The sequence below is a fragment of the Saccopteryx leptura genome, chromosome 2 (assembly GCF_036850995.1).
Source record: "Saccopteryx leptura isolate mSacLep1 chromosome 2, mSacLep1_pri_phased_curated, whole genome shotgun sequence".
NCBI lineage: Eukaryota > Metazoa > Chordata > Mammalia > Chiroptera > Emballonuridae > Saccopteryx > Saccopteryx leptura.
This window is the reverse complement of record NC_089504.1, coordinates 253,921,628-253,949,067: the sequence shown is the minus strand read 5'-3', so window position 1 is coordinate 253,949,067 and position 27,440 is coordinate 253,921,628. Positions and strand designations below refer to the sequence as shown.

The 27,440-nt window shown below is 54.2% G+C and overlaps 1 protein-coding gene and 1 non-coding gene across 8 annotated transcripts in view; one reads left to right on the top strand and one right to left on the bottom strand.

The window, feature by feature from the left end:
* Window positions 1-27,017, top strand: part of RXRG (retinoid X receptor gamma) — a 150,822-nt gene extending 123,805 nt beyond the window's left edge. For 5 of the 7 annotated variants that reach the window (XM_066371375.1, XM_066371378.1, XM_066371377.1 and 2 more), the window contains 9 exons: window positions 4,532-4,779; window positions 11,347-11,491; window positions 13,612-13,794; window positions 18,698-18,858; window positions 18,974-19,103; window positions 20,873-21,005; window positions 22,103-22,194; window positions 23,412-23,517; window positions 26,776-27,017. In XM_066371375.1, coding sequence (XP_066227472.1) covers window positions 4,561-4,779; window positions 11,347-11,491; window positions 13,612-13,794; window positions 18,698-18,858; window positions 18,974-19,103; window positions 20,873-21,005; window positions 22,103-22,194; window positions 23,412-23,517; window positions 26,776-26,923 — 1,317 coding nt within the window. In that variant the 5' untranslated portion in view covers window positions 4,532-4,560 and the 3' untranslated portion in view covers window positions 26,924-27,017. Of the gene's footprint in view, window positions 1-4,531; window positions 4,780-6,522; window positions 6,646-11,346; window positions 11,492-13,611; window positions 13,795-18,697; window positions 18,859-18,973; window positions 19,104-20,872; window positions 21,006-22,102; window positions 22,195-23,411; window positions 23,518-26,775 lie in introns of those variants that run through there. The other 2 variants (XM_066371374.1, XM_066371380.1) reach the window with 2 other exon arrangements.
* TRNAV-AAC (transfer RNA valine (anticodon AAC)) lies at window positions 20,056-20,131 on the bottom strand. The gene has a single exon. It is a non-coding gene; the product is annotated as a tRNA-Val (tRNA).
* Window positions 27,018-27,440: the final 423 nt, after the last annotated feature.

Genomic DNA, 27,440 nt, shown 5'->3' with positions numbered 1-27,440 from the left:
GTCTGTCTGTCTATATCTGTCCCTCTCTCTGTCAAAAAGAAAATAAAAAAGAATATGTGAAAGCCAGTAGGCCTCCAGTGTGGGAGTCAGTGCGGAGGACCTCTGGGTGCCACTCTGGGGGTATCTGGGGGGTCCTAGGGGAGAGGCTAGAGTGGCTGGGATGATGGAGAGACCCCATTACTAACCAACAGAGAAGTCAGTATTATAAACATAGAATGTCCCTACCAGCATGGCCATGGCCATCTTCAGTGGGGCATTTACTGTTGGCTGGGCTAAGGCTAAATTCTTTTAGGTACTTGATCTGCAGTAGCATTCTGGCCAGACACAGTCCCGCCCCCACAACCATCGTAGCACAGTGAGTAATGGCAGCTGCTACTCCCCCCCAACCCCCAGGCTAGGGGTCGTGAGTGTCTCCACAGACGGGTGAGGAAACCGCGGCTCAAATCTAAGCCGTGGCCTTTTGGCTTCAGAGCCTGGTCTGCTCCCGGCCTGCCCACCTGGCGCTCTGGTGCTCCACTGCCCGCAGGGACTTTAGGAGTCACGGTAGTGCATGCACTCTGTGGAGTCCCTGCAGCTCCGGTTCCTGGTGACACTCTGAAAACTCAAAGGTCTCCTTGGTCCCGTGGATGACTGGGCTCCTCCCGGTTCAGACTCAGATCATCCCAGAGCGCCCATGTTGGCACCTGCGGCCTCCGTGCTGTTCATGAAACCGGGCTGGGAGGGTCCTTCCCCAGGACTGAGGAGGAGGCCTGGGAATGTGGAAACATTGTAGAAGGGAAGCAAAGCTTCTGAGGAATCCCACCAGCCCTTTCTCACCAGACAGGTTTGTTTTTTATAAAAAGCATCCCCTGAGCGGGTGGAATGAACTGTGTGGGACAGCATAGTGCGTTTCCCGGGCGTCTGGCAGCGGGCATGTAGGGTCTAGAGGGCATAGGGCCGGGGAGGAGCGAGACTGACGGGGTGCAGAAGCACGGAGAACCAGACTCGGGACCAGGGCGCAGCAGTAGAGAAAATGTTTCTGGCACACCTCTGGTGCCTTCGGGAAACCAGCTATGGTTCCTGTGCGGCTACAAAAAAAAAAAAACAAAATAAAAAATGAGTGAGATCGAGGAGCTGGTGGTGAAAACATCATGGACTGATAAGCTCTGGTGTTTGCTTGTGAGAATGGATGGCGGTCCCTCGGAGAAACACTTTTGCCCTCAAAGCCATCGCTGTTCTGACCTTGTCTAAAAGCAAAGCTATTCGTTTCTGAAGGATGTTTCTGTGTCATGGGGATGGAAGGGGGGCAAGAACCAAGATGCATTTGCCTAAGATGGCTTTATTCTTCCAAATTTTCATTAAAAAAAAATGTGGTGATGAGCTAGCCTACCTCTTCTGGGTTATTGACTCAGCAGAAATAAAACCACATTATTTATTTTTTATTCAGTGAGAGGAGGGGAGGCAGAGACAGACTCCTGTATGCACCCTGACTGGGATCCACCTGGCAAGCCCATTAGGGGGCGATGCTCTGCCCATCTGGGGTGTTGCTTCATTGCTCGACAACCAAGCTCTTCTTCTTTTTTTTTTTTTAAGATTTTTAAAAAATTTATTCATTATAGAGAGGGGAGAGAGAGTGAGAGAGAGAGAGAGAGAGAGAGAAGGGGGAGGAGCAGGAAGCATCAACTCCCATATGTGCCTTGACCAGGCAAGCCCAGGGTTTTGAACCGGCAACCTCAGTGTTTCCAGGTTGACGCTTTATCCACTGCGCCACCACAGGTCAGGCCCAAGCTCTTCTTAGAGCCTGAGGTGGAGGCCATGGAGTCATTCCCAGTGCTCGGAGCCAACTGCTCTAATCGAGCCATGGCTGCAGGAGGGGAAGAGAGAGAGTGAGAGGGAGAGGGAGAGAAGCAATAGGGGGGAGGGTTGAAAAGCAGATGGGTGCTTCTCCTATGTGCCCAGACTAAGAATTGAACCTGGGACATCCACATGCTGGCCAGCACTCTACCACTGAGTCCACCGGCCAAGGCTTTTTTTTAAATGCAAAGCTAACTTGAACTCTCTATTTCACTCCCTCTCACTGGTGAGTAGTCAAGGCACACTCTGATAGTCTTAATTTTTATTGTTACCCATAATAATAAAATCAGCGTACTTTAAGTTTCAAATCTCTCTCACATCATCTCATTTTATTTTTGAAAAAAACTTGTGTGTTCTTTAAAGTTCATTTGTATGTGTGTGTGTGTGTGTGTGTGTGTGTATTATTTACTTATTTATTTTGTGCTGGCCCATGTTTCTTAAATTTCATGCCTTTGCCTGACTCATTTCATGATAGCCTACATTATTGAGTGTCCTTGTATAGTGAGGATAACTTTTTCTTTAGGTAAATCTAGTCTTCTTTTTGGAATACTTAAATAGCTATTTTTTGGAGGATGATTCCATGAAAAAAAAAATAGAAGCCCGATCACTTGCTATAAACAGAGGGAACTGCTAAAAATAAATATAAAACTATTGATATGAATGCTCTTTAAAAGCGTGCCTCCGTACCAGCTGAAATGCCATTCACAATGTTCCTTCCCACTGGTACAGGCTCCACCCCTTGGGGACTCCTGAATCGGTGGGTGTGTGGACCATGGTCTCAGCCCCGTCTGGCCCGCTGCACGGGGTCTGGCATCACACACATATGGGGCACCGCCGGATGTGGAGAGGAAAGGCACCGTCTCTCTGAGATCCGCAGAAGCAAGGTGGGAGGGACAGTGAATCCCTTCAGATGGCATAGTTATGGGGGGGACAGCTGGTTCCCAGTGGAGTTCACGGCTCCTCTATCAGGTCACATGTTGTCTCAGTGCTGGGTTCCAGGTATACCCTGGCCTCTTTAAATGTCACTGCCTTCCTGGGCCCCAGAAGAGTCTAAAATTATCCTTTCCAGTCTGTAGCCGCCTGGGAAGATTTTTGGTTTTTCCGGCTTGGGTTCTTAGCTGCCCTCCTCCCCTCTGTTCAGATGAATGTTCAATTTGAGATCACTTCAGAACTGAGTCACCACATGCCGTACCCAGCGCTGTGAGGGCTCTTCAGACCCTCCCTGTGGTCCTGGATGGCACAGGCTGGAGAGAGTGTGGGCTTCAGACTGAGAGTTTAAATCAGGGCCTGGCCACTTAGGACCCCGGCAGTGCTGCAGTTGAAGTGGGCAAACAAAAGTGGACACTCCCCGCTCCGTTTAATGGAAGGAGATGGGAAATGAACAGACTCTTTCTTAGAAAAACACATCAAACCAAACCAGGAGCAGCAGGGAAGCCTTCCTGGAAGAGATGACACTTCAGTTAGACCTTGAAGGATGAATAAGAACTCGCTAGACAACAGAGGTAGGGGACAAGTCTTCCTGGAACTGAGGGCTGCATGGGGGTGAGACCGAGCCTAAGTGCCCTCAGCTGTACAAGGCTGGCAGGATCCTCACGGGATAAAGTGAGTCAATGGGTGGAGACTGCCCAATGCAATTTAGGCCACGTCCCACGTGTCTGAGTGTTTGTTTGAACCCCTGTGCCATGCCTTGTGGACCCACAGGATGTGTTCCTCCCCAGCTGTGGGACATAGAACATGGCTATCAGGATTTACCTCTGTTTATGAGACAATTGTCCCGATAGATTGAAACTCTATGGAGGTAGGATGCCTGGAGGGTCACAGTTTTCTGGGGGGGGGGTGCTTAGGGAGAGTTCACAGGGAAGGCTTTAACTCAAAAAAACACCTGTACCCCTGAGTTCATTGTAGCATCACTCACAACAGCCAGGATCTGGAAGCAATCTAGGTGTCCACTCATAGATGAGTGGAGAAAGATGGGGAAAACGTATACTATGGCTCAGCCACACAAAGGGGGGGAAACCCTGCTGTTTTGGGACCGCATGGGTAGACCTTGAGGGCACTATGCTAACACGAAGTAAGTCAGACAGAGAAAGACAAAATACCATGAAGTCTCACTTAGATGTGGAATCTAAAACAACACAAAAACGGACCCTGGAGGAGACCGAGAACAGCTTGACGGTTGCTGGAGTTGGGGGCGGGGGGAGAACCATCCTCTCCTGGGCTCTGAGTGCCCATGACCTGGCACTGTCTCTGACACCTTGATGAATGAATGAGTGAGTGAATTTCTCCTGACGCGCAGGCTCAGCCCTGCCCCAACCTCACAGCAACGTGGCTTTGAAGCAGGGAATTCTGGAGCAGCCCTGAGCTCTCCACCCCCTACCTGGGGGATTGCTATCAACTTGTTTTCCCTGGCTGCATGGCCTAGGCCCCCTAGGGCCCTGGCTGATTTGATACAGTTGAAGGTAGACTCCAGGTAGGGACCAGAGAACTCAAGCATCAGGGAGGGGGCCCGTCCTGCTGCAGGCCTCGCCCCTCTGTGTCCCTTGCTGGTCTTTATTCTGTCAGCTTGGTGCAGGAGTGAGCACCTTGGCTCACAGGGGTCAGGTGTGGCTGGAAGGAAGGGAAGGGCACAAGAAATAATCCTGGTGGGGGCTCTGCCCATGGTCCCCCAGCCCCCTCACCTGTGTTCTTCTCCCTGCAGGCTCCCCTGGCCACTCTGGCTCCACGTCCATGAGCCCGTCAGCAGCCTTGTCCACAGGGAAGCCCATGGACAGCCACCCCGGCTACACGGACACTCCAGTGAGTGCCCCGCGGACTCTGAGTGCGGTGGGGACACCCCTCAATGCCCTGGGCTCTCCGTATCGTGTCATCACATCGGCCATGGGCCCGCCCTCAGGAGCGCTGGCGGCCCCTCCTGGGATCAACCTGGTGGCCCCGCCTGGCTCTCAGGTAGGTATCCTCCCGGCCACCATCACCAGCCTCACCCAGGCACTGCTGGAGCAGAGCTTGGGCTGTCTCTGCAGACTTCCCTCCTGTGGGGTCTTCCCTAAGTGTGTCCTCAGACAGGGCAACCCTGACAGACCGAGGACGCCTCGTGGTCTAGGGGTCTGGGGTTCTAATGGTTCAGCCTGGCCGTGACTTTGTGGATCTCAGGAGAGAGGGCTGTGCCTGGTGGACACAGCATTGCTTCTGAGGCAACAGAGTGGTCCAACACCATTCACTTCCTTCTCACAACGTCCCGCAGAGATGGCAGTGTGTGGCAGTCTGCTCTCGCTGTGGTGAGGCTGTATAACAACCAGTCCCCAATTTGTCATGTGTCACAAAATCATATACACATTATTTTTCTGCACTCCTATGTTTCTGTGTCGGCTAGGATGGTTCTGCCTGGATGGTGGGTGAGCCCAGCGAGGCTGAGGCCGGGGTCTGCGTCTACTCCTCGGGGCCCAGACTGAAGGAGCAGTAGTTGCCCAGGGCGGGCTTTCCTTGTGGCATCTCACAGGGGCGCCTAAGTCCAGACAAAACCAGAAGAGCACAGGAAGGTCTCTGCGCACGTCAGGCCCACTAATACCCACCGGCCTGCGAACTCCTTGCGGCTAGACTCCAACATTGGTGGGCGGAGAGGTAGGCTGTGCGGGTTCAGTAGAAGAGACTGCAGAGAAACGGTGTGAGGATGTGAAGAATTAGGAGTGAATCAGTGCCCCTGGGGGTCCTCGGGGGGGGGGGTCCCATCATACAGGTGACTGCAAGGCAGTGTTGTCTGTGCTGTCGTGGGTGGTAGGGTAGAGTCCAAGAGACCGTGGGAAAGGGACCTGTGAACTTCCTAGTCATGGGATCCAAGAGGCTGTGCGATCCCTCAGAGGACTGGGGGCCTGGACAGCACTGCAGATGGACATGCATCGATGTCATCCTCACCCTGTTAACTAGCAGAGCTGGTGGCACCCACCCGCCCCTTCAGAACGTGGGACCCTCAAGAAGTTGCAGATTCATTTTCTTTTCTGTTAATGGGTTCCAGGGAAACGGGTCAATGTGAGTGGGTTAGAGACAGAAAGGTAGGTCGAGGTTCTGGGACAAAGTAGGACTTTGTAGAGGGAGTTTATCCACCCAAATGGCCATTGACGAGGTCCCCCTCTTGTCCAGCACTGTCCGGCACTGCCCTGGGTTCCGGGTCCAAGCTCTGGATAAGGTATGTGGCCTAGTCTTGATTGCTGTGGCCGTTACAATGGAGCAGGCAAGACAGACAAAGAGCGAGGGAATGAAGGACACAGTTTCAGAGAGTGTCCGTTTATCATCACGAAGAGATAAGAGGGGTTTGGTGATGGACGGAGACCAGGCTGCGGTGGGTGTGCGCAAGCACCACTCCTCCCGGCGGCCGGAGCCAAAGCTGGCCAGCAAATCTGCCTCATGGCCGTGTGCGCGTGGGCCGCTATTCCTGGACCATATGTCTGTCTGTACAGAGGGATTGGGGTTGAAAGGTCAGCTGGAAGCTGGTCCTGGCCAACTGGGCTGTGTGCAGAGGCCAAGGCCAAGTTTGGCGCTGGGAGCTATATTCAGCTTGCCAAGCGCTTCTGGAACTCCGGCTCCAGGCACCCAGCCGCGTGTGGGCTGGGGCTCCGGAACTCCCGCCCCACCACCACGGCGGCCGCGACACTTGGCCCAGTTAACTAGAGGACACAGGACACTGAGTGGAGTGCCCTCCTTGCTGGCCACGTGAGTGAGCCTCTGAACAATCTGGATAACTGACCTGGAGCATCCTGGGCCGGTGGGGCTGAGTGGGGACTTGTCGGGGAACATGCCTCTTCCATGACCCGGGTCTGGGTAAGTGCGGTGTGGGGTGAAGGAGCTGGGAGTAGCCCTGATGGGAGTGGCAGGCAGGTCTCCTGTCCCGAGCTGTCACTCAGGGTTTGACCTTCTCCTGTTGCTCTTGTTGGACCTTCCGTCCTGAGCCGTAAAGAGCACTGAACCGATTCTATGGACAGGGCACGGGTCATCCGGTGCAAACTACCATGTCCCTCAGTTCCTGTCCTCCACGGTAGGGTAACAGGTTTTGCCTTGATTACCCGAGAGTAATTTTTATGAAAATCAAAGGAGGCACCGGATTTGAAAACTCATGTCTTAGGTGCTTACAAAGCTCTATGGCAGTAAGTGATTTGTTATTATTATCATTATTATATCTCAGTGCTATATCATGTACCTGGGTGATATATGTTGTACACCTACGTGATCATGGATTCAGATGTTCCCTGTGGCTGGAACGTTCTAGAGAAGTTTATCTCAGCAGATGTTGGCTGAGCTTGGCCCTGGAGAATTGAACATGTGTAAGACAGGGTCCCTGCCCCGGTGAGGAGTGTCTCAGTGGTGAGCAATTTCCCAAAACGGCATGGGGTACTTGCACAGGTATTCAGGCAACTTTCAGACAAAATGATCTAGGCTGCATTTTCCCGGCTGTGAGTGTGTGTGTGTGTGTGTGTGTGTGTGTGTGTGTGTGTGAATGTGGGTGTGTGCGAGGCTGCATATCACAAGTGTGATGTCTGCCGGCTGGACCCGGGAGCAGGCCCTGTGTGTCTTTGGCATGCTCTCTCTGTCCCCTCCTGACCCTGCCGCCTGACCTGGGTTCTGTCTGTGGTAATTCCTGCCCAGGTGCTGATGGATCCCTGAGTGACTGTCCTTTTTCAGATGTTTGCCTTGTCACCACAAATGCTCGAGCTGACCTGAGACAGCATCCTGGCTAGCGATGAAAGAACATCTAAACCATAACATCTTTCCTTCCAGCAACATCCTCTTTGAAAGCTGCATGCACGTGTCAAATAAAAAACAGGTCTGCTGAGCCCGGGCAGGGGGTGTGGCAGCTCCTCCGCGTCCCTCCTGCTTGCCTGGCACCCACACTCTGAGCTTGAATACCACTGACCCATCTGTAGACGGGGAGACAGTCTCCGTGAAGTAACCCCGGTCACCCTCGGAAGGCATGGCCCGGCGGGGAAGTGGCAGGTCTGGACCAGACTCTGGGGCTCCTCTCTGACTGCAGGAGGTCCTTACGCCTCATGACAAAGACCCTCATTAGGTGAACCGGGTGCCGCTGGAAGGGGTCCGTCTCCTGGACAGGGAGGGTCTTCCTGCAGCTGGACCGGCTGCTGATCTGCCTTTAGTGGGCTCATTTGGACTGAACGCGGCTCAGAAGTATGGGCATTGGTGTTTCATGATGGCACAGGGGGCATCTGGGAAGCCCTGGCACCTCCTCCTGGCCCTAAGGTGCTCCCTTCAGTGGGGCTGCTTCTAATGGAAGGAGACAGCCGGGACTGGGGCTTGGGGACCCAGCAGCTAATGGGTTTGCACTCTGGTGCTGCCTTCGATCTCCTCTGCCGCCGCTCAGAGCCCATACAAACCCTAAGCCACAGAGAGGCCAACGGAGAGAGAGAGCGTCCACCCACCTGTCCTGGCCTCCCCTCCGCCCGCCACACTGACACGAGGAAGGGGTACGAGAGGGGCTGTTCCAGGTGTTCCTGCCAGGGAGGTGGGACAGGGAGCTGCCCCGGCCCGCGGGTCTGAGGGTCTCCTGCTGCACGAGGCAAGGTGGTGAAGGGAGAATGATGACCGGGTCCAAGCCCAGGGTTGTACCTCCACCTGTTAGGTCTGGAAGGCACCTCATGTGGTACTAGGGCAGGGGCGACAGCCTGTGCATCTCTTCCTGACTGCCCTCGCGCTGCTGCCCGAGGCACTGTGGAGGACATTGTTCCTCTGTCCAGAGCCTCTAGTGGCTCCTCATTACCTCCCAACTTTGACCCGCTCTCCTTAGCCAGACAGCCAAGCCCTGGACTCTGTCGCAGCCCCTCCTCCCACCTCGTTCCCCCGTCCATCCACGGGACACACACACCTGGGCTTCCCTCCAGGCCTTTGCTCTCTCAGCCTTTTACCCATCACTGGCCTGCCCTAATCCTGCCCCTTGGTGAGGGCCATCAAGTCCCAGCTCAAATGCCACCTCCTCCAGGAAGTCTTCCCTAATCTCAATCACTCGAACTCTTTCCTTGCTAAATTCTCCTGACTTTTTTTTTTTGTGTGTATTTTTCTGAAGTGAGAAGCAGGGAGGCAGTCAGCAGACTCATGCATGCGCCCGACTGGGATCCACCCGGCATGCCCACCAGGGGGCGATGCTCTGCCCATTTGGGATGTTGTTTTGCTGCAACTGGAGCCATTCTAGTGCCTCAGGTGAAGGCCATGGGACCATCCTCAGTGCCCGGGCCAACTTTGCTCCAATGGAGCCTTGGATGCAAGAGGGGAAGAGAAAGAGAGGAAGGAGAGGGGGAAGGGTGGAGAAGCAGATGGACACTTCTCCTGTGTGCCCTGACCAGGAATTGAACCTGAGACTTCCACATGCTGGGCCAATGCTGTACCACTGAACCAACCAACTAGAGCCTCTTCTGACGTTTAATCTCACTGACGGCCAGTTCCTGGAGGCCGTGCCTGCATCTTCTTCCTTCCTGTCCCCCCTCCCCCTCAGCATTTCAGAATGAATAAGTGAATGAATGAATGAGCCACCTGAAGGCTCCATTTCCTCATCTGAAAAACAGGAAGGCCTCATGGGATTGTTGTGAAGATTAAAATACTTAATCAGTGCTGAGCAAGCTTTCCCAAAGATGGGGCGCTGAGGGCAGCAAGAGCAGTAATTATGGTTTTGTGATCACCGCAGGCTGCGGGGGTCTGTCTACCGGGGCCTGCCAGGGATGGGAGTAGGAGGGAAGGGGTTGCCAGTGTCCTCATTCCCATCATTGTTCTTGCCCGTCTGAGGATTGGAAACAGAGCCATGGCCAGCTAGAGGGCTCTTTCTTTGGGGCCGTCTGACCTAAAATGCACCTGTTTTCATGGGGTGGATCTCAGTGCTAACACCTGTGCCCCTGAGGCTCTCAGGAGACGTCTCAAATTCACATGGATAGAAACCTCTGCCCCGTTTCTTAAAAGATCATTCCTTGTGTCCCAAGGCCTTGACTCAAGAGGAAGATCCTACAGTTGGTTTATTGTGAGAACTAGAGTCACTTTGATTAGGCGACGTGACTCACACAATTCACATGGACTGCGCAGAAGTCAGGGGACCACCCTTAACCCCCCAGAAAGTCACCTGCTGTCGCTACGGACACTTAAGCACACTGCACCCTCTTTTGCAAAGCTTGAGTTTCCTTGTGCCTGGTCTCAATTTGGGTGCTTGTCCCAACTCCTCAATGAGATTGTGTCCATTTTTTTTTTTTTTTTTGTATTTTTTCAAAGTGAGAAGTGAGGAGGCAGTCAGACAGACTCCTGCATGTGCCAGACTGGGATCCACGTGGCAAGCCCACTAGGGGGTGATGCTCTGCCCATCTGAGGCATGCTCCGTTGTAACCAGAGCCATTCTAGCACCTGAGGTGGAGACCATGGAGCCATCCTCAGTGCACAGGCCAACTTTGCTCAGTGGAGCCCTGGCTGCAGGAGGGGAAGAGAGAGACAGAGAGAAAGGAGAGAGGGAAGGGTGGAGAAGCAGATGGGCACTTCTCCTGTGTGGCCCAGCCAGGAATCAAACCCAGGACTTCCACACACCAGGCCGACGCTCTACCACTGAGCCAACCAGCCAGGGCCAAGATTGTATGCATTTTTGAGGAAGGAGAGACACCCTTTACCAGGCCCAGAATGTACACTTGTGTCCATGGGCACACAGAAATGCCACTAGTGGGGTTTGAATAACCTGTCTTCTCAGTAGAGTACAAAACCCTGAGCAGTGGCATCTTCCCAAGTGCCCTGGGGGGACGTGGAGCAGGTGACGGTGAGCTAAGGAGCGTACACAAGGTTGATGTGTTCAGATGTTCACGTCGGCTGGCTCTGCCCCAGCACGTACCCTGGTCCATGGTGGGTACTGGGGAAATGGAGCTGTCTCTGGCTCCATGGGTTTTGTACGCTCGCGGGAAGATCAACTGTTCCCTCAAAAATGTGCTCTGGGACTTCCCGCCCTGTGTTGGGTGCACTGGGGCCGTGGGTTCAGCAGCCTCAGTGGCCTCTGGCGAGGGCCATACGCATATCTTCTCTTCCATTTTACCATGAGCTCTGTCTGCTCGATCGTGTGCACATCTGCTCACTGACCAAACGAACGGAGGTGCATGTCTTTTTTGCTCTCCTGGGCTCTGCCCTCCACCTGAGGGCTGTGGTTGTCCTGGAGCAAAGCTGGTACTTTATTCAAAGTCTAAACACACACAGCGGGCTCACACGGAGCCCCGTTCTGGGTGGGTTTCTAGCTCAGGCGGGACGCATGAGCCATGCAAGTCACATGGAGGGGCAGGCATGCTGTGATGTTGGGGGGTGGGGGAGGCTTTGGTTTCTAGTTGCGATCAGTTCTTTTGCTCCTCGAAATTCATATCACACCCCACATTGTTCCAATAACCCCTGCTCAGGAAGTCCCTCCCAAGAGACCTTGCGTCTTCTTGAGGCCTCCCTGGTGGCTTTCTGGCTCTGGGGCTGTGATGAGCCAGCTCTGTGTGTTACTTCCGCTGTCTTCTCTTGCAGCTCAATGTGGCCAACGGGGTCCGCATTTCAGAGGACATCAAGCCCTTACCGGGGCTTCCCGGGATCGCAAACATGAACTACCCATCCACCAGCCCCGGGGCTCTGGTTAAACACATCTGTGCCATCTGTGGGGACAGGTCCTCAGGTACGTACAGATGCCCCTGGCTAGTGCCTCAGGTGATGCTTGTCTCATATGGGGAGCTGTCTCTCTGCTTTTCTGCTGCTTGGTCCCCCGGGAATGAAAACGGCCCGTGAGTGTGGTCCAGTGCGGGGTCAGGGCTGTGTAGCTTGTGGTCACTGGGCTCACCACCTGTAGCTTTGATGAACTTAGAGTTTGACCTCATTTCTGAGGGTTACATTTAGAGGGAACATTCAGAAGACCCGCTCTCTCTGGAGTTGCTGTGTTGGGCGTGCGTCTGGGAGTGCGTCTTGTGGTTCATTAGTTGTCGTACCTGAGGGGTTCTTTAATTAAAAAATGAAGTTTTTTAAAAATAATTCTAAAAGTAATGTGCCAATGTAGAAAATCTGGAAGAACTAGAAAAGTACAAAAAAAAAAATTTAAGGAAAGTTATCTGTGATGTTCCCGACAAAGACAAGCCCTTTAGTATTTGAATGTGTTGTTTCTATAATGTTCTAGGTTTTCTTTTCTTTTTTGTCCTTCTTTTCTGAGTGAGAAGAGGGGAGATAGAGAGACAGACTCCTGCATGCGCTCTGACTGGGATCCACCCGGCAGACCCCCGTGTGGCTGTGCTGCTCTGCCCATCTGGGGCCATGCTCACACTGAGCTATTTTTAGCACCGAGGCAGAGGTTCCATGGAGCCCTCCTCAGCGCCGGGGGCCGACATGCGCAAACCAATCGAGCCATGGTTGCAGGAGGGGAAGAGAGAAGAGGCGGAGGGAGAAGCAGATAGTCACTTCTCCTGTGTGCCCTGACCGGGGATCAAACCTGGGACATCCACATGCTGGGCTGACGTTCTACCACTGAGCCAACCACGCAGGGGATTTTCATATACTGAAAAGCCACAGGGATGACAGATTGGTCCCCTGTTTCCCAAAGACGAATACTGCCGAGCTGAGAGCATCAGGCTTTTGGGGACCAAGATAAAATCCCGTGCTTAAGATCCATGTCAGTTCAGTAGATTGGTAGAGTCAACGGATTAGACACAGACTGACATCTCATGAGGCAATCCCCGCCCTCAGCCATGATTTCATCTTAAGGTGACTTCCTCTGATGTGTAAGGTCCCGGGACGCATATACTTCCATGTGCTGGTTCTCAGGGACTTTAAGTTTCCTTCGCCGTCAGCAGACAGCCAAAGCAGAAAGTCACGTCAGGTCTGCAGCTAAGCAGCGCCACTTGTTATATTCGAGAACCAGCCACGCATATGCTCAGCCCAATCTGTTTCCTCAGTTTCCAAGTCCTGCAATTCCCGTCAACGGGGCTGGGCTGCCTGGTGCGTAGCGTTGAGAAGACTTCCACTTAGAAACTGGTGCCGTGTCCGCTGGCTGACGCCTGGGCGGCTGGGTGTGCTGGCTCTGCAGGAGACTGAGTTGTGGGACAGGTACTACAGGCACTGAGACATGGGACAGGTCATTCTGGGTCCAGCAGAACCACCTTCCATCGGACCTTTACGTCTTAGCTGGAGACTGCCCGCCATGTTGGGCTTGTTACAAAGACCAGATACCAATGTATTTTTCCCAGTGGCAAGAGCGTGTAAAAAAATTCCTAAGTCAGAGATGCCTGTTTATAGTTTCTAGAGAAGGATAATACGTTGAGGGGAAGGTTTCCTAAGTCTTTGGACCTCAACTCTGGGGGAAATATTCATGCTGCCGAGGGTCCTTTTCTGCTAGATAATACATGACAGGCAAAGATATTTTTGTGAAGTATACTGATGATGTCTTGAATGGAGGGAGAACATTCTGTTTTACCAAACACAAGAGTCACTTGATAAAATAAATGCACACAAAATCTTCGCTTGGGACTTTTCCAATAATGCTCTTGGAATTGGCAATTCCAAAAAAAAAAAAAAAAGAAAAAGAAAAAGAAAAGCCACACCCCCTCCCAGAGGGCAGACGCTTTTCCTGGCGTGTTTACTGGGTTTGGGTTGGGTTGTGGGGCCTTGCGTTCTCTGCTTTGCTTTCTGCCCAGGTGGTCTGCCAGTGTCCTGGGTGAGGGGCGGGGGGGAGGGGAGGGGAGCCATTCTGGTTCTTTGGAATGAAAGAAGCCAAGACAGGAAGCACCAGGGCCCATGTGTCTTTCCTGCAAGCAGGCAAGCACTACGGTGTGTACAGCTGTGAGGGCTGCAAGGGCTTCTTCAAGAGGACCATCCGGAAGGACCTGCTGTACACCTGCCGCGACAACAAGGACTGTCTCATCGACAAGCGCCAGCGCAACCGCTGTCAGTACTGCCGCTACCAGAAGTGCCTGGTCATGGGCATGAAGAGGGAAGGTAGGCCCCCCGGCCCCCATCCTCGACCCTCCCTGCGCTCCTGGGGAGGGGGAGGCAGCACGCACAGAAATGGAGGGTGGGGGACAGATGACAAATGTGGGACTCAGCAGGCAGAGCCCTGCTGAGCTGGACTCCCGTGGGGAGCAGTGGGGAGGGGAGGCTGCAATGGCTTTGGGGACCGTGCTCTCCCGAAGGGGGCACTCAGATGTCCATTGTCCCAGGGAACCTGTCCCCAGAGCAAAGGGGGGGCAGGGGCAGCTTCCTCCTCCACGTTCACCCAGGCTCGCCTGGTACCCAGATGATGGGTCCCTAATCCGGCCCCTTCCAATGGCCACAGGGCAAATGTGAGAGTCCAGGAGGGTCCTGGAGCTCAGTGCCCTTCCTGCACGGGCACGGCAGAGCCGACGTGTCCCCTCTCATCCTGCGTCTCCCTCGGGGGAAGCCTCCTGGCTCCAGGCTCTGGACGTTTGTAAGCTTGGCCGCTGCAGGTCCTCAGGGATTGGTACGTGCCGTGCGTGGTCTTGGGGAGCGTCGGTATTTCCGGTCATCAGGCTTAGCCGTCTCCTTCAGAGAGACCTCCGCTATGTGCTTCTGAACCATAACATCTTTCCAGACACAGGTGGGACAGCTGAGTGGTTGCAGAGTGAGAAAAACAAACAAACCTGAAAATCCTTCTTGTTCCTTTTAAGATTGGAAAGTGACAGGGAGGACCTCATAAAGCCCTCTCATCCCTGATGCTGTGGACTAGAACGTGAGAGATGGAAACTCGGCCGCTGGACGCTGTCCCCTCCTCCCCAGGATAGGATTGACATGCTTTGTGGCATAACGACCCCCAAACATCTCCCATCGACAAGTGGCCTATTGCCTGCAGGGCCAGCCCCACCCCTACTCCGCTCCCCTGTCCAGGACTGGAGAGGAGTTTCAGGTCGACTTGGGAAAATAGTACTTTTTTTTTTTAAAGTACATAAGATTGAATTAAAGCAGCGATTTTCAACCTTTTTTTTTCATCTCATGGCAAATGTAAACCAATTACTAAAAATTCTGTGGCACACCGAAAAATACGTGATAGTTTTTGCTGACCTGAACAACAAGTATGAGGTTTGGTTTTGATTCATTCACACCGGACGGCCATGGTGGTGTTGGCTGCTGTCTTTTTTTTATTATTATTATTATTTGACAGTCTAAGGGAAAAGAGGTCAGTGCCCCTGACTCAGTCGTCAGGGATTGCATGGTTTGAAAATTCTGGTGGTGTACAGAGTTGACAATCGCTGAATTCAAGGGAGAAGGTAAAAGGCTTCCTTCAGAGAAGCGGTGCTTTCTGTTTCTCGGCAATCTGATGGTGTATCTCAAAACTCAACCTGAACTCGAGCCGTCCCACTTCCCTGTGGAATCTACACCCCCCCCCCCCCCAAACAGCACACAAGCGAACAAACTAGCAAACCCAGCTCCTAGATACGGAGGCCAGATCAGAGGTTGCCAGAGGCAGGAGGTGAAGGGTGGACACCATGGGACAAAGGGCTTGAGAGGTACAAACTTCCAGACAGAAAATACATACGTCCTGGGAATGGGATGTCCAGCATGGTGACCATAGTTAATCATACTGCACTGCATATTTTAAGGCTGCTAAGAGAGAGATCTTAAAAATTCCCATCACAAGAAAAAAAAAATGTGTCACCGTGTGTGGGGATGGGACATTGACGAGACCGAGTGTGGTGATTTCACAGTATATACAAACGTGGAGGCATTCTGTTGTACACCTGAAACTAACATAATGTTTTATGTTTGTTATACCTAACCCCCCCCCCCCCCCAAGTAACAGCAAGAAAGTGGTCCACAGGTCAAATGGTGGGAAGTGTGGTTCTTTCATTAAAAAAAAAAAAAAAAGAGAAGTAGGTCCAACAGGGACAATGTGAATTTTGAGAGCCTGGGTAGCCCTTCTTTTAAACTTGACGTTGTTCTGATTCTTCTGTGAAACTGGTCCCGTGTTGGCTCCTGCATTCAAAAAGGATGTGGAGGAACAAGAATGATGGAAAGCTGAGTCGTAAAGGTTCGGAGGGAGAAAGGGGGCTCTTGGCGAAGTTTCTAAAGTAACTGGTTCTATTGACTCTGACAAAGAGAAGGCAGCGTGCTGAACCCATTCCTCTCCCCACTCCAGGAAGGGGCCGTGTGCTGAAGCCCTCGCCGCTGTCACTCCTGGCCTTGACTGACAGAATATGGGGCTCAGTTTGGACACTTTCTTGAGGATGAGAATAATGAAATCTCGCAACAGATAACGGGGAGAGGCTGTGGCATTTACACACCTGGGAAGCTGGACAGATCAAAAGGAATGGAATGGGAGTGGGCTGAGAATTCACCTGCCTGGGGCCAAGGGGGCACTGTTGCCTTTTTAGGGTACATGATGGTGAAGCTGGATTGGACATTTATTGTTCTCCAGTGTTCATTTTCTGAAAGAAGAAACAGAGGGTCTGAGTGGTTAGGGAATGTGCCCAAGCTTACGCAGCTAACTGTTAGCCGAGTAGGTGGAGGACTGGGACCCTCTGACTTCCAGGCCATTGAACAGTCCTCAGGGGTCCTGGTGAAGTCCTGTTTTCCTCATTTCTGGTCATGCAGTGTGGTTTGGATAGCTGAAGAATGGATTATTTTTTGAGGCCACTTGTAGGCAGTACTTGACATCCTGGTGTCTTTATTAATGCAGGTGGTCCAGAGCCTTGAGGCAGAACAGAGGGGCTTGAGGTGGGCTTGGGTGGCGGTCAGCCTAGGGCTGCCTGCTGGCTCCACTTCTAGCTCTGTGACCTCACTTCTGAGTGGTTCATAGTAGTTCAGGGACTAATGGTGAGGATTGTATGAAATACAACCCATGCAAAGGGTTGAGCAGAACTCCTGAGAACAAGCAAGAGCTCCTAACTTTCGGTGATAAACACATTTGATTATTGGACACAATGCTGTCGCAAGGCGGGACACTGATGCTCTTTTAGGTCATCCCGCGTCCCGTGGATGTGCCCTGATGGAGGGAGGAGCTCAGAATGTCCCCCACGTGGAAGTTTCCCCCCGGCGACAGACAGGACTCCTCGCTTAGGAAAGCAAGATCTGCAGGAAAGGGTCACTCAACTATTCAATAATTGGAAAATCGGATGGGAACCCTTCTCCGAGGCCAAGGTTGTTTTGTTTTCTGTGACGCTCGAAGGTTATTTTCCTTGACTGTTACCACTCTGTGGTGGAAATCATCCCCAGCTTTCACCAGAGAGACAAACGGGAGCCTGTTAACCTAGCTTGAAAAATTAATAGGAGAAGCAGTCAACGTGAACCAGTTAAGTGCAACCGATAGTAAACACACGTGTGATCGCTTTTGTGTGCTGTCCATGGCCGACGATGGACAGAGTCAGGAAGGGAGAGGCAGGCAGACCCGGCAAGGGGTCCCACAGGAGATGGAGACAGGACCGGACGGAAGCCCAGGAGCATAGAGACAAACAGGGAAGAGGAAATACGCACCCTTTGTGAACTCTTTTGTAATTATTTTATTTAATCCTCAACGAGACAATCTCAGTCAAGCAGCACAAGTTCCTCTTCCCATATGGAGAAACTGAGGGTTGGTCGGTGAAGGGCTGTGACCTACATCACTTAGCTAGGACCTGGTAGAGGCTGTTTTAAAAAAGACCACTGACACCAAGGTACTGTGACTTCTTCTCTCGGCGATGGCCCCTCTCTTCTTTCTTTAACCTCTCTCCCTCGGTTCCTTTGCCCCTGCCTTCCTATCCTGGCCCTGTCCCCACCACTGAAGAGCGTTGTTACCCGGAGGCTTCATGGTGGATCTCTACGAGGGGCTGTGAGTGCGAGGCTGTCACACCTGCCTCAATCTCACTTGTATGATGAGCCAGAGGTCCCGCCCCTGGTTCTAGTTTGTTCCACAGCCTTTGCGGCTGGCTGATGGCCCCTTGGAGAGGAGGAGCTTTGGGGTGTGGACAGTGGGAGGCAGGGTGGACAGCTGAGAGGTTGAAGTAGTCAGTGGAGTGGCTGTTGCTGGATTCCACATAAGCCAGCAGTTTACACAATAATTTTCTTGATTCTTGGAATTAAAAAAAAAATGCTGAACTCTGCTATTGCTATGGGAATAAGAAGATGGAGACCATTGCTTTCTGGGGTCTGGAAGATAACACGGGCTGGAAGCTAACACTGCAGAGGCTGTTCTCCCTTTGGAGAGGACACAGCTGGGGTGGGTCCGCCTGACACTCCGATGCACAGACCCAGATGGTTCTGAAGGCTGCGAGGACCCTGGTTGGAGATGTTCAGTCTGGAGAGGCTGAGATCATTGCCACCTCCAGCTTCTCTCATGTCCCCTTCCCACCCCCAAATGAGCTGTGGGTTCTGAAGTGTCATCTGGGTGACTTTCCTCCACCCCTTCACTTACGAAATACCCACGCGGCCCTGGAGGGCATCCCTGACAAGACAGACAGATGACGTGTGTCCAGGCTGCTGCACTTGGAGTGGAGCTAATGGGACGTGACAGCCAAGGATGACGCATGGGGCCTGGGGGAGGGGGAGGGGGTTGAAGCAAGGTGCTTGCTCATAGTGTACTAGAGGAAGGATGAGGGGACCGCGGGTGGGAAAGGAGAGAGGGGCTCATGGAGAGAGGGGCAGCATGGGAGGTTATTAAAGCTTCACATGCAAGCTTCTCAGAGTCGTTACCGTAACAAACTAGGGAGAGTAGGGATCCAAGGACCCACAGTTCCTTACGGGTGTCAGCAAATAGCTTTGTGGTCTGTCCGCTCTGTCCTCATCATGACTTGGTGCTGATTCAGCACCCCGGTGATGCCCAGTTTACACACAGGAGGCTTAGGTAGACTGTCCCCTTCCCCACCGTTGTCCTGGGCTTTTGGTGATGTCCGTGTGTCCTTCTGCCTGCCAGCTGTGCAAGAAGAACGGCAGAGGAGCCGGGAGCGGGCGGAGAGCGAGGCCGAGTGTGCCAGTGGGGGCCACGAGGACATGCCCGTGGAGCGGATCCTGGAGGCTGAGCTTGCTGTGGAACCAAAGACAGAGCCCTACGGGGACCTGACCATGGAGAACTCGGTATGTGGTCCTGGACTGCCGTCCATCTGTCTCCTACTCCTTGGGTGCAGTTGGCGATGGGGAAGGGGTGTGTGAGGGTCCCAGAATCTACCCTCAGCGCCTCATCTCTTTGCAGACAAATGACCCCGTCACCAACATATGCCATGCCGCTGACAAGCAGCTGTTCACCCTCGTCGAGTGGGCCAAGCGCATCCCCCACTTCTCTGACCTCACCTTGGAGGACCAGGTTATTCTGCTCCGGGCAGGTAAAGGATGTTGGGGTTCATTTCTTCTTGGGACAGTCACTTGAGCTGCCATTTTGAAATTCCCCTAGGGACCCTAAAGCGAGCAACATGAAGGTGTGGCCATCTACCCAAGCTGTGCACCATGCTTACGACAGGATGACCATCCAGGGTGGTTCTTTTTTTTTTTTTTTACAGATACAGAGAGAGAGTCAGAGAGAGGGATAGACAGGGACAGACAGACAGGAATGGAGAGATGAGAAGCATCAATCATTAGTTTTTCGTTGCGCGTTGCAACACCTTAGTTGTTCATTGATTGCTTTCTCATATGTGCCTTGACCACGGGCCTTCAGCAGACCGAGTAACCCCTTGCTCGAGCCAGCAACCTTGGGTCCAAGCTGGTGAGCTTTTGCTCAAACCAGATGAGCCTGTGCTCAAGCTGGCGACCTCGGGATCTCGACCCTGGGTCCTCTGCATCCCAGTCTGATGCTCTATCCACTGCGCCACCACCTGGTCAGGCCAGGGTGGTTCTTTTTACATTCTTTATAAACTCTTACATTTGGCCCACCCCCTCCCCAAACACTTTCATTCCCAGATGAAACATCTTTTGTTTACAGAGGAAGGAGACTCCTTTTCCATGGGAACCCTACCATGGCTTTATCATTTGCGTTTAACTTTTTTTCTCTCCTTTTCCACGTGAGAGAAGGGGAGATAAACAGAATCCTGCATGCACCCTGACTAGGATCCACCCAGCAACCCCTGTCTGGGGCCGATGCTCTGCCCACCTGAGGCCATGCTCACAACCAAGCTATTTTTACTGCTTGAGGTGGAGGCTCCATGGAGCCATCCTCAGAGCCAAGGGCTGATGTACTCAAACCAATAAAGCCATGGCTGTGAGAGGAGAAGAGAGAGATATAGAGAGAAGACGGAGGGGCGGGGGAGAGGGGTGGAGAAGCAGGTAGGCGCTTCTCCTGTATGCCCTGACCAGGAATTGAACCCGGGGCATCCACACGTTAAGCCAATGCTCTACCACTGAGCCAGCCAGCCAGGGCCATGTTTTAACTTTCAGACAGTTCGATCCTTTTTATTGAGGCCCACCTGAAGCTGTGCCTCATTATCATGATGACATCAGGAAAGGGAGAGAGTCTCATGTCACAGACGAGGTTGGAGGAGCCACAGATCTTTGCTCAGGTTGTGCTAGATGCATCCCAGGGCCCCTCCTAGTTTGAGGTTCTCTCTCTGTGCCGTGCTCTCTGTTGGCTCCTGTTCGCAGGACATGGTGTGGAGGACATAGGCCACGCCTCCTCTCCATCGCTGAGCCAGCAGGGGGATTTCATGTCAGTGGGCCGTCCACCGTTCCATCCCTGTGTGATAATGAGTGAGCACCAGGTGTTGGCTGAAAGCCCCTCCCTGTGCCCCATGACTCTAGTCAACACCGAGGACACAAAACTAGGTGGTCAGGTCCTGGGGTCAGGGATGGCAAGGTCTGCTTTCTCAGCACGGCAGCCAACAGAGTGACGACTGCCTGTTCCACGTTTGATACGTAGTTGTTGATTGACGGAGGGAAGTAGAGTCCTTGTCCTTGTGCTGCCATTCTGGGCTGCACTGGGGAGCTGGGGTGTGGAGTGCCAGGGCCACAGGCCAGGGGACCCCACTTTCATCCTTTGTTCCGTCACGCAGTAGCGGTGCCATCTAGAGCTGGCATTTGACCCCAATCATACTGCGTGTTGGGTGGTGACCAGCGAAGCAGGCTGTGGTTGGTGTTCCCTCAAGGCCCCCTCTCATCCCCGCAGGGTGGAACGAGCTCCTGATCGCCTCCTTCTCCCATCGCTCGGTCTCCGTGCAGGATGGCATCCTCCTGGCCACGGGTCTGCACGTCCACCGGAGCAGCGCCCATAGTGCTGGCGTGGGCTCCATCTTTGACAGGTGTCTCTGTTGCCTCCAGGGCGTGTGTGCATGCGTGTGCATGCGTGTGCATGTGGTGTGGGTAGGGACGGGATACAGGACGGGCAGACCCCATGGCCACTGGTGGTGAGAAGCAGGGACCGTGGCACAGTGTGATAGGAATCCTGGCAAGGGCGGGGGATGAGGGAGAGGCGGAGGCCATGAGGTGAAACCCGTTAGAGACCAGCGTCGTCGCTGGACAGAGGGGAGGACCCACTATCCCTGTGGGTTTCCAAAGAAGAGACTGGAGTGTTGGCGTGACCTTCTGTGCTAGAGCTGTGTGTGGGGGTGGGGGGTGGGGGTGGGTGTTGGAGTGCTCATCCTAGGGGCAGGGTGGGGCAGGAAGCACTAGGGTCTGGCCCGAGGAGTCCAGGCTGAGGCTTTGCTGGATTCTGCAGCAGGACCTCTGGTCAGGCAGGGACGACCTCAGTCTGGGATTCTGCACCCTAAACGTTGCTGAAGGAAAATCAAACTATGTGGTTTAAGGAGATGAATGAAATGAGTGGAGATAGACGAGTGGCTCAGGGTGAGAGGACGGGGAACCGGGAAGGCGGAGGTCAAGGTCCAAGCTGTTCTCTGTCCAAGGCCTGGGCCCCGTGGCCGCCCCACCTCCATCGTAGAGGTCTTCTGGGGCCACGTGCACGTCCCCCGCCCAGCATCTCCACTCCTCTGTCCTTTCCCACCATGTGGCCCCACCAGGCTGGTCTTCAGTGGGCTCTGCCCTCCTCATGGTGCCCGCAGGGCTCTACCTGTCACTGAATGCCACACCCTGCTGCGTTCCCGGATGGGCAGTGCCCTCGCCCTTCCTTGCCTGTTGCATTTCTGCTCATTTCTGAACCCTGCGGGCTGCTTCTCCAGCCCTCAGAGTCCACTGCCCCACCCGCCCCGTGTTCCCTTGGACTTTGCTCACGGCCCTGAGACCAGGGGCTGCATCGTACCCCTCCCTGTGCCCCTCGCACCTGGTGCATTGTCTGGACACGGGTTACGCGCGCGTAGTAAACGTGGGTTGCGTCCCTTTCGTTGGTCCTGGGTGGGCGCGACCGGTCTCCTCATCGCCCGTGTCTGCCTCCTGTGAACAGAGTCCTGACCGAGCTGGTGTCCAAAATGAAAGACATGCAGATGGACAAGTCGGAGCTGGGGTGCCTGCGTGCCATCGTGCTGTTCAACCCAGGTGACTGCGCGGCCCTGGCCCCTCCCCCCACCCGGGGGGCGGCCGTCCCCACCAGGGGCAGTCTCTAGTCCGGTCCTCCAGCTCAGCTGGGGTGCAGAGGATGCAGGGCCAGGAAACTCGGGGGGGGGGGGCAGAGGGTCGGCCCCTCCTGTCCTCCACTCCCAGCGCCACCTCGAAGGGTCCTGAGCGGGCGTGGGGGGTGGGTGGGTGTTCGGGGTCCGGTGGGGAAGGTAAGGGATGACAGTGGCCTCTGGCAGTAGTGAGGGACGGGGTCAGAAATGGCCTGATTCTGCGTGGACTTTAGGGATTTGCCGATGGATCAGAGACAGATTTGCCGACGTGGAAGGAAGAGAGGCGTTCGATATAATTCTCCAGGTTTTTTGTTGCGTTTCCCCGAGCAGTTGGTAAAACGGAGTTTAGCGCGTATGGAGGTGGGGTCGGAAGGAAGGATGGGTGAGTAGGAATCGGAAGTCTGTGTTTGGAGGTTACAATCTGAGCTGGAGGTGGAGGGTAGACTTCCAGGACTGGCTTCCCGGTGAGTCTGGAGGTCAGGGGAGCAGGACGAGGGATGTACGTGGCGGGCTGGCAGCCGACACCTGCCCCGGAGGCTGGGCGCCAGGTCTGAGCTCACTGAGGAGTGGGGGAAGGTTGGTTGGTGGGAAAGAGGGCAGGGGGTTGGCCTGACACCTGGGGGCAGGCGGGGAGGGGGCGGGAAGATGCTGGAAGAAAACCTTAGGAGGGGCCGTGGAGGAGACGGGGCGGGGGCCAGCAAGAGCTGTCCTGCAGGCCAACAAGATGAACATGTCGGGGAGGGGGCGAGCGGCTTCCCCCAATGCGCTGCTGTCAGGGGAGGAGAGCCTCGGGAATAACGCAGGAACTGATGCTCCTGCTTCATCTGAACAGGTCGCTCCATGCACTGACGCAGGGCACGGTCGGCCTGGCTCGGTGCCCTGGTCGTCACTCACCGGGCGCCTAGCACATAGTAGGCACATGTGTGAGGGACTCTTTCAGGAATGGCCCAGACAAGATAAAACTCCTTCAGGGAGCCAGTGGCGGTACCTTTGCCCCAGGAGTTTTGGGGTTGCTTGGGCACAAAGGATCAGCTGTTGCTCCCCACCCACTGTGTGTCTGGTCACTCTTAAGGGCAGTGGCCAGCGCAGGTGGGAACCACTTCTGTGGAAGGTGACACCGGGGGTGAAATCAGTCATCTTTTCCAGATGCCAAGGGTCTGTCCAACCCTTCTGAGGTTGAGACCCTCCGGGAGAAGGTTTACGCCACCCTCGAGGCCTATACCAAGCAGAAGTACCCGGATCAGCCAGGCAGGTGAGGAGGCTGGTGGTGTGCCTGTCAGGGCCACAACTGTCCTCACCACTCGTCGGTGGGTGGCAGCAGGCGGCAGGCGCTGTGGAGGTGGCTTTCCGATGGGACTTGGGTTCCGGGATGAGCTGAAGGCCACTGGAACCCTGTCTCCGTGGAAGCAGAGGTCTTGCCTCTCTGGCCCGCCGGTCACCATGCAGCACCAGAGCCTGACACCGTGCCGGACAAACAAGGCACCGAGTGAATGAGTGTGGGTCCCATTGTCTCCAGCTTCTGATGGAGGCATGGAGGTCAGCAAAGGTCAGGAGCTTGTCCAAGGGCCTGGCTAGGAACCCAGGTCTCTCTGATTTCAGATAGCTGGGATTTCCAGAGTGACATGGTTGCTTCCCGCCCCGCCCCTGGAAGCCCCTGGCAGTGAGGGGAAGGCGTTGGTAAGCCAGGACAGGTGACCACCGCCTGTGTGGCCTCCAGCAAGGTGCTAGGGTCTGGGTCTGGGCTCCTCATCTGGGAAGGAAGACACTGGTCAGTAGCTCTCAGGCCAGTCTGTTCCCAGGTCATTAAAAGAATCCTTTTCTCCAATAGTTCCTCCAAAGCACAGCTAGATAACAAGTTTCTCTCCTCTGCTAACTCAGTTAAAAAGAGAGAATGTGGCCCTCAAATCTCATAGAACATGGAAAACAAAACTTGAAGACATTAGATTTGTTTTTAGCGTTAATTTGGTGGGCTCCCAGATCTCGCTGATGACTCACTCCTCCGCAAAGGCTGATGTCCACTCAGCCGTTTTCCCTGGGTCATGACCCAGCACCGACCCCTCATCCAGAAGAGGCCGAACTGTTTTCCATCGTCGGAGGCTGTGGACGCACCTGAGTGTGCAGGCTCCGGCCCGTTGGTACCCTGCGCGCGGGTGTTAGAGAGAGAGCAGGGACCACGCACCACCTCCCGTGTCAGCAGTGAGCCCAACAGCAGTCGGTTTCCTGCTCACTAAGCGGTCCTGGTTGGGGAGTGAGTCAGGAGAGGTGACTGCCATGTGTCACTCAGGGGCCCAGACCTCCTGCTCCGTGTGCTCTCTCACGTCCCAGAGCCACACTGTGTTGTCCATCAAGTTGATGGAGGGGACACAGGTAAGGCTCTGGGGGTGAGACCGCCCCCTGGAGAGAGCCCCCCCCCAGCTCCTTCACTCACTTCCATTGGCTAAAACTTGGTCACTCGGCCACACAGGAGACTGGAGCACATACCAGCTGTGTATCACAGGACGGGGAGAAGGGTTTCGGTGGACACCTGGCCATCTCTTCTCCGCCTGCACCTGCAGTGGGTGAGATGGGAGAGCCCACTGACAGGAGCTCTCCGAAGCCCCACGTCGGCTGACTTGTGCCGAATCTCCCAGCTCTGGGGCAGCCCCGGAACGTGCTGTTCTGAGCCTGTGTTGTATGTGGGGTGTTAGGAACGAGAAAGCTCAGATGCTCAGCCTTTTTCGGGGGTTGGCTCTGGGCTGTGCTGTTTATCTTCAGCACAGGAAACAGAAAAGCAAAGCCAGAGCAAACAGACAAAAACAAAACCCCTCTCTTCTTCCTTATTGTAAGAGCACAGCGTGCGCCCTGGTAGGAAACAAGGAACGCATTTGCAGAACATAAAGCAGGTAGTGAAAACCGATTGTACATTTTTGGGGGGAGTAGATGTCTCCCCAGCCCTCATGTGTACACCCAGGAACAAGTGCCGACGGCTACGAAATCAGGCAGCGTGGGCACTCCTCTTCCTCCCACAGCCGGTTCAGGCACCTTATCCGGTATTGAAACGTACAAAATTATCCTTTTGCATGGCTTTGTAGTATTTCACAGGGAGGATGTGTCCTCATGTATTTTTTCTTTTTTTAGCTATTGGCATTTAGGCTGTTTCTAGTGAGTGTCAGTTTAAAAACTTTGGAACTTATCGTATATTTTGCTCCATAAGACACACTTTTCCCCCCCAAAAGTGGAGGGAAAATGCCCGTGTGTCATATGGAGTGAAAAATACGGTATTTTATTAAATATTTTAACACACCGTTTTGTTCAGAATTTTTTTTTCTTTCTTATTTTCCTCCTTAAAACCTTAGATGTGTCTTTTGGTCAGGTGCAACTTATGGAGTGAAAAATATGGTACCTGTTTTCCCTCCAAGGGGCTGCCAGGGGCCTGGGCCGCCTCCGGGCACTGGGGTCAGGGGCCACACCTGTATCCTGGACCGGGGCAGAGCCTGGGCGTTCAGGGAGGGGTGCAGAGTTGGGGTCCCTCGCATGTCCCTTGTTTGTGGACACAAGGTGACCACCCTGAGTCCGAGCAGCTACATCGGGGATGTTCCTGGGCTCAGGTAGGTAAGTGCTCTGTAGCCATATCTGGTTTGCAGACAGACACGTGGTGGAAGGGGTCCCTGGTCCGTGGGGGAGGGGGAGGCTGGTTTCTCAGTGGTGGAGTGCTGCCACCCTGTGGACACTGTTCAGAATACATGTCCTGGCCAAGCTCTGGACTTCCCCTTGCCCACAGCAGGCGCCCTCAAACTCTGCTCCCAGCACGGGTGTGAGGACAGCAGCTGCCTTCTAGTTTTTATAGACCTAGTCTCTCAGCTCTTCAATCCTGCACAGACAGCTCAGAGAGCTGCAGTGCCGTCCACTTGGCATTCTACAAATTGCAAACCTGGCATGCCTAGAGAAAAAAAAAATAGTTTCAGAGTTAGCCTAACTTTGTACTTTATAGAGAAGTCACTTGCTTCCTTTGCCAAATTCCATCAAACCCTCTTGGGGTGGGGCCATGCCTGGGTCCCAGTGTTCCTTCCCTTCGTCTAACTGCCCCTTCGCTGCATGCTGGGACCATTCAGATGCACGCAGAGGCTTTGGGACCAAAGTTTGGGAGGTTTGTGTTGGCCTTGGTATAGACTCTCAGTACCCCCCACCCCAGCAGAGTAGCCAACCTGTGATGCTTGTGTTGCTGCGTTCCTTTGCGGCATGAGTGCAGAAGCTGACGTGTTTGCAAGGAGCAGCATTAAAATCCCCATGTGATCCCTTCCCAAAAGACTCCAGAGAGGTCGCAGGGTCCGCCTGCTGCCTGTTAGAAGATAGCCAGCCCCTCCAGCCCATTTCTGACACTCCCCAGGGTTGGATTCTCTGACTCCCTCCTGCCTCAGAGATGGTCCAGAGGACAGACCCCCCCCCCCGACCCCCGCACTGCCTCCGGCCTGGGCAGGGCGGCCATGTGTGTGCCCACCAAGGTCCTGATCCCTCCCGGGCATCCCGGCAGGTTCGCCAAGCTGCTGCTGCGTCTGCCAGCCCTGCGCTCCATCGGCTTGAAGTGCCTGGAACACCTGTTCTTCTTCAAGCTGATCGGGGACACGCCCATCGACACCTTCCTGATGGAGATGCTGGAAGCCCCACTGCAGGGCACCTGAGCCTCAGCAGCCACGGCCTCCCGCCGGGAGGAGCACCTGGGCAGGTGTGCGTGGACCCCTGCCCCACCCACGTTCCCCCTGCCCCCCCCCGCTCCCCCCCACCCCGTTCCCAGAATGTGATGCTTCTAATAAATCTTTCTACACACTCGAGATTTCTCTGGGCGCAGTGTTGTCGGGAGGTCAGGGGCCACCCTTTGTCACTCTCGGAGGGACCGGGGGTCTTTCTGGAAGTTTTGGGGGGAAGCTAACTCAGCCTCCGTACCTATCACGGGTTTGAATTATTATTACTATTTTCTCATTTGCCACGGAAAGCAAAGGAGTGGCTGATAAAATAATCTGGTCTCAGCAGTTTGGGAGTGAGGGGTCTGGGGCGGGGGGTGGCAGAGTCATGTCGTGGGGGAGGGGGGTGAAACGGGGGGAGGGTGCCTGCTCAGCAACGGCTCCTTTTTTTGTTTATTGGTTTGTTATTTTCCTCCTAAGATCAATAAGCAGAAAGAGCCTCGTCCTGATTGGTCCC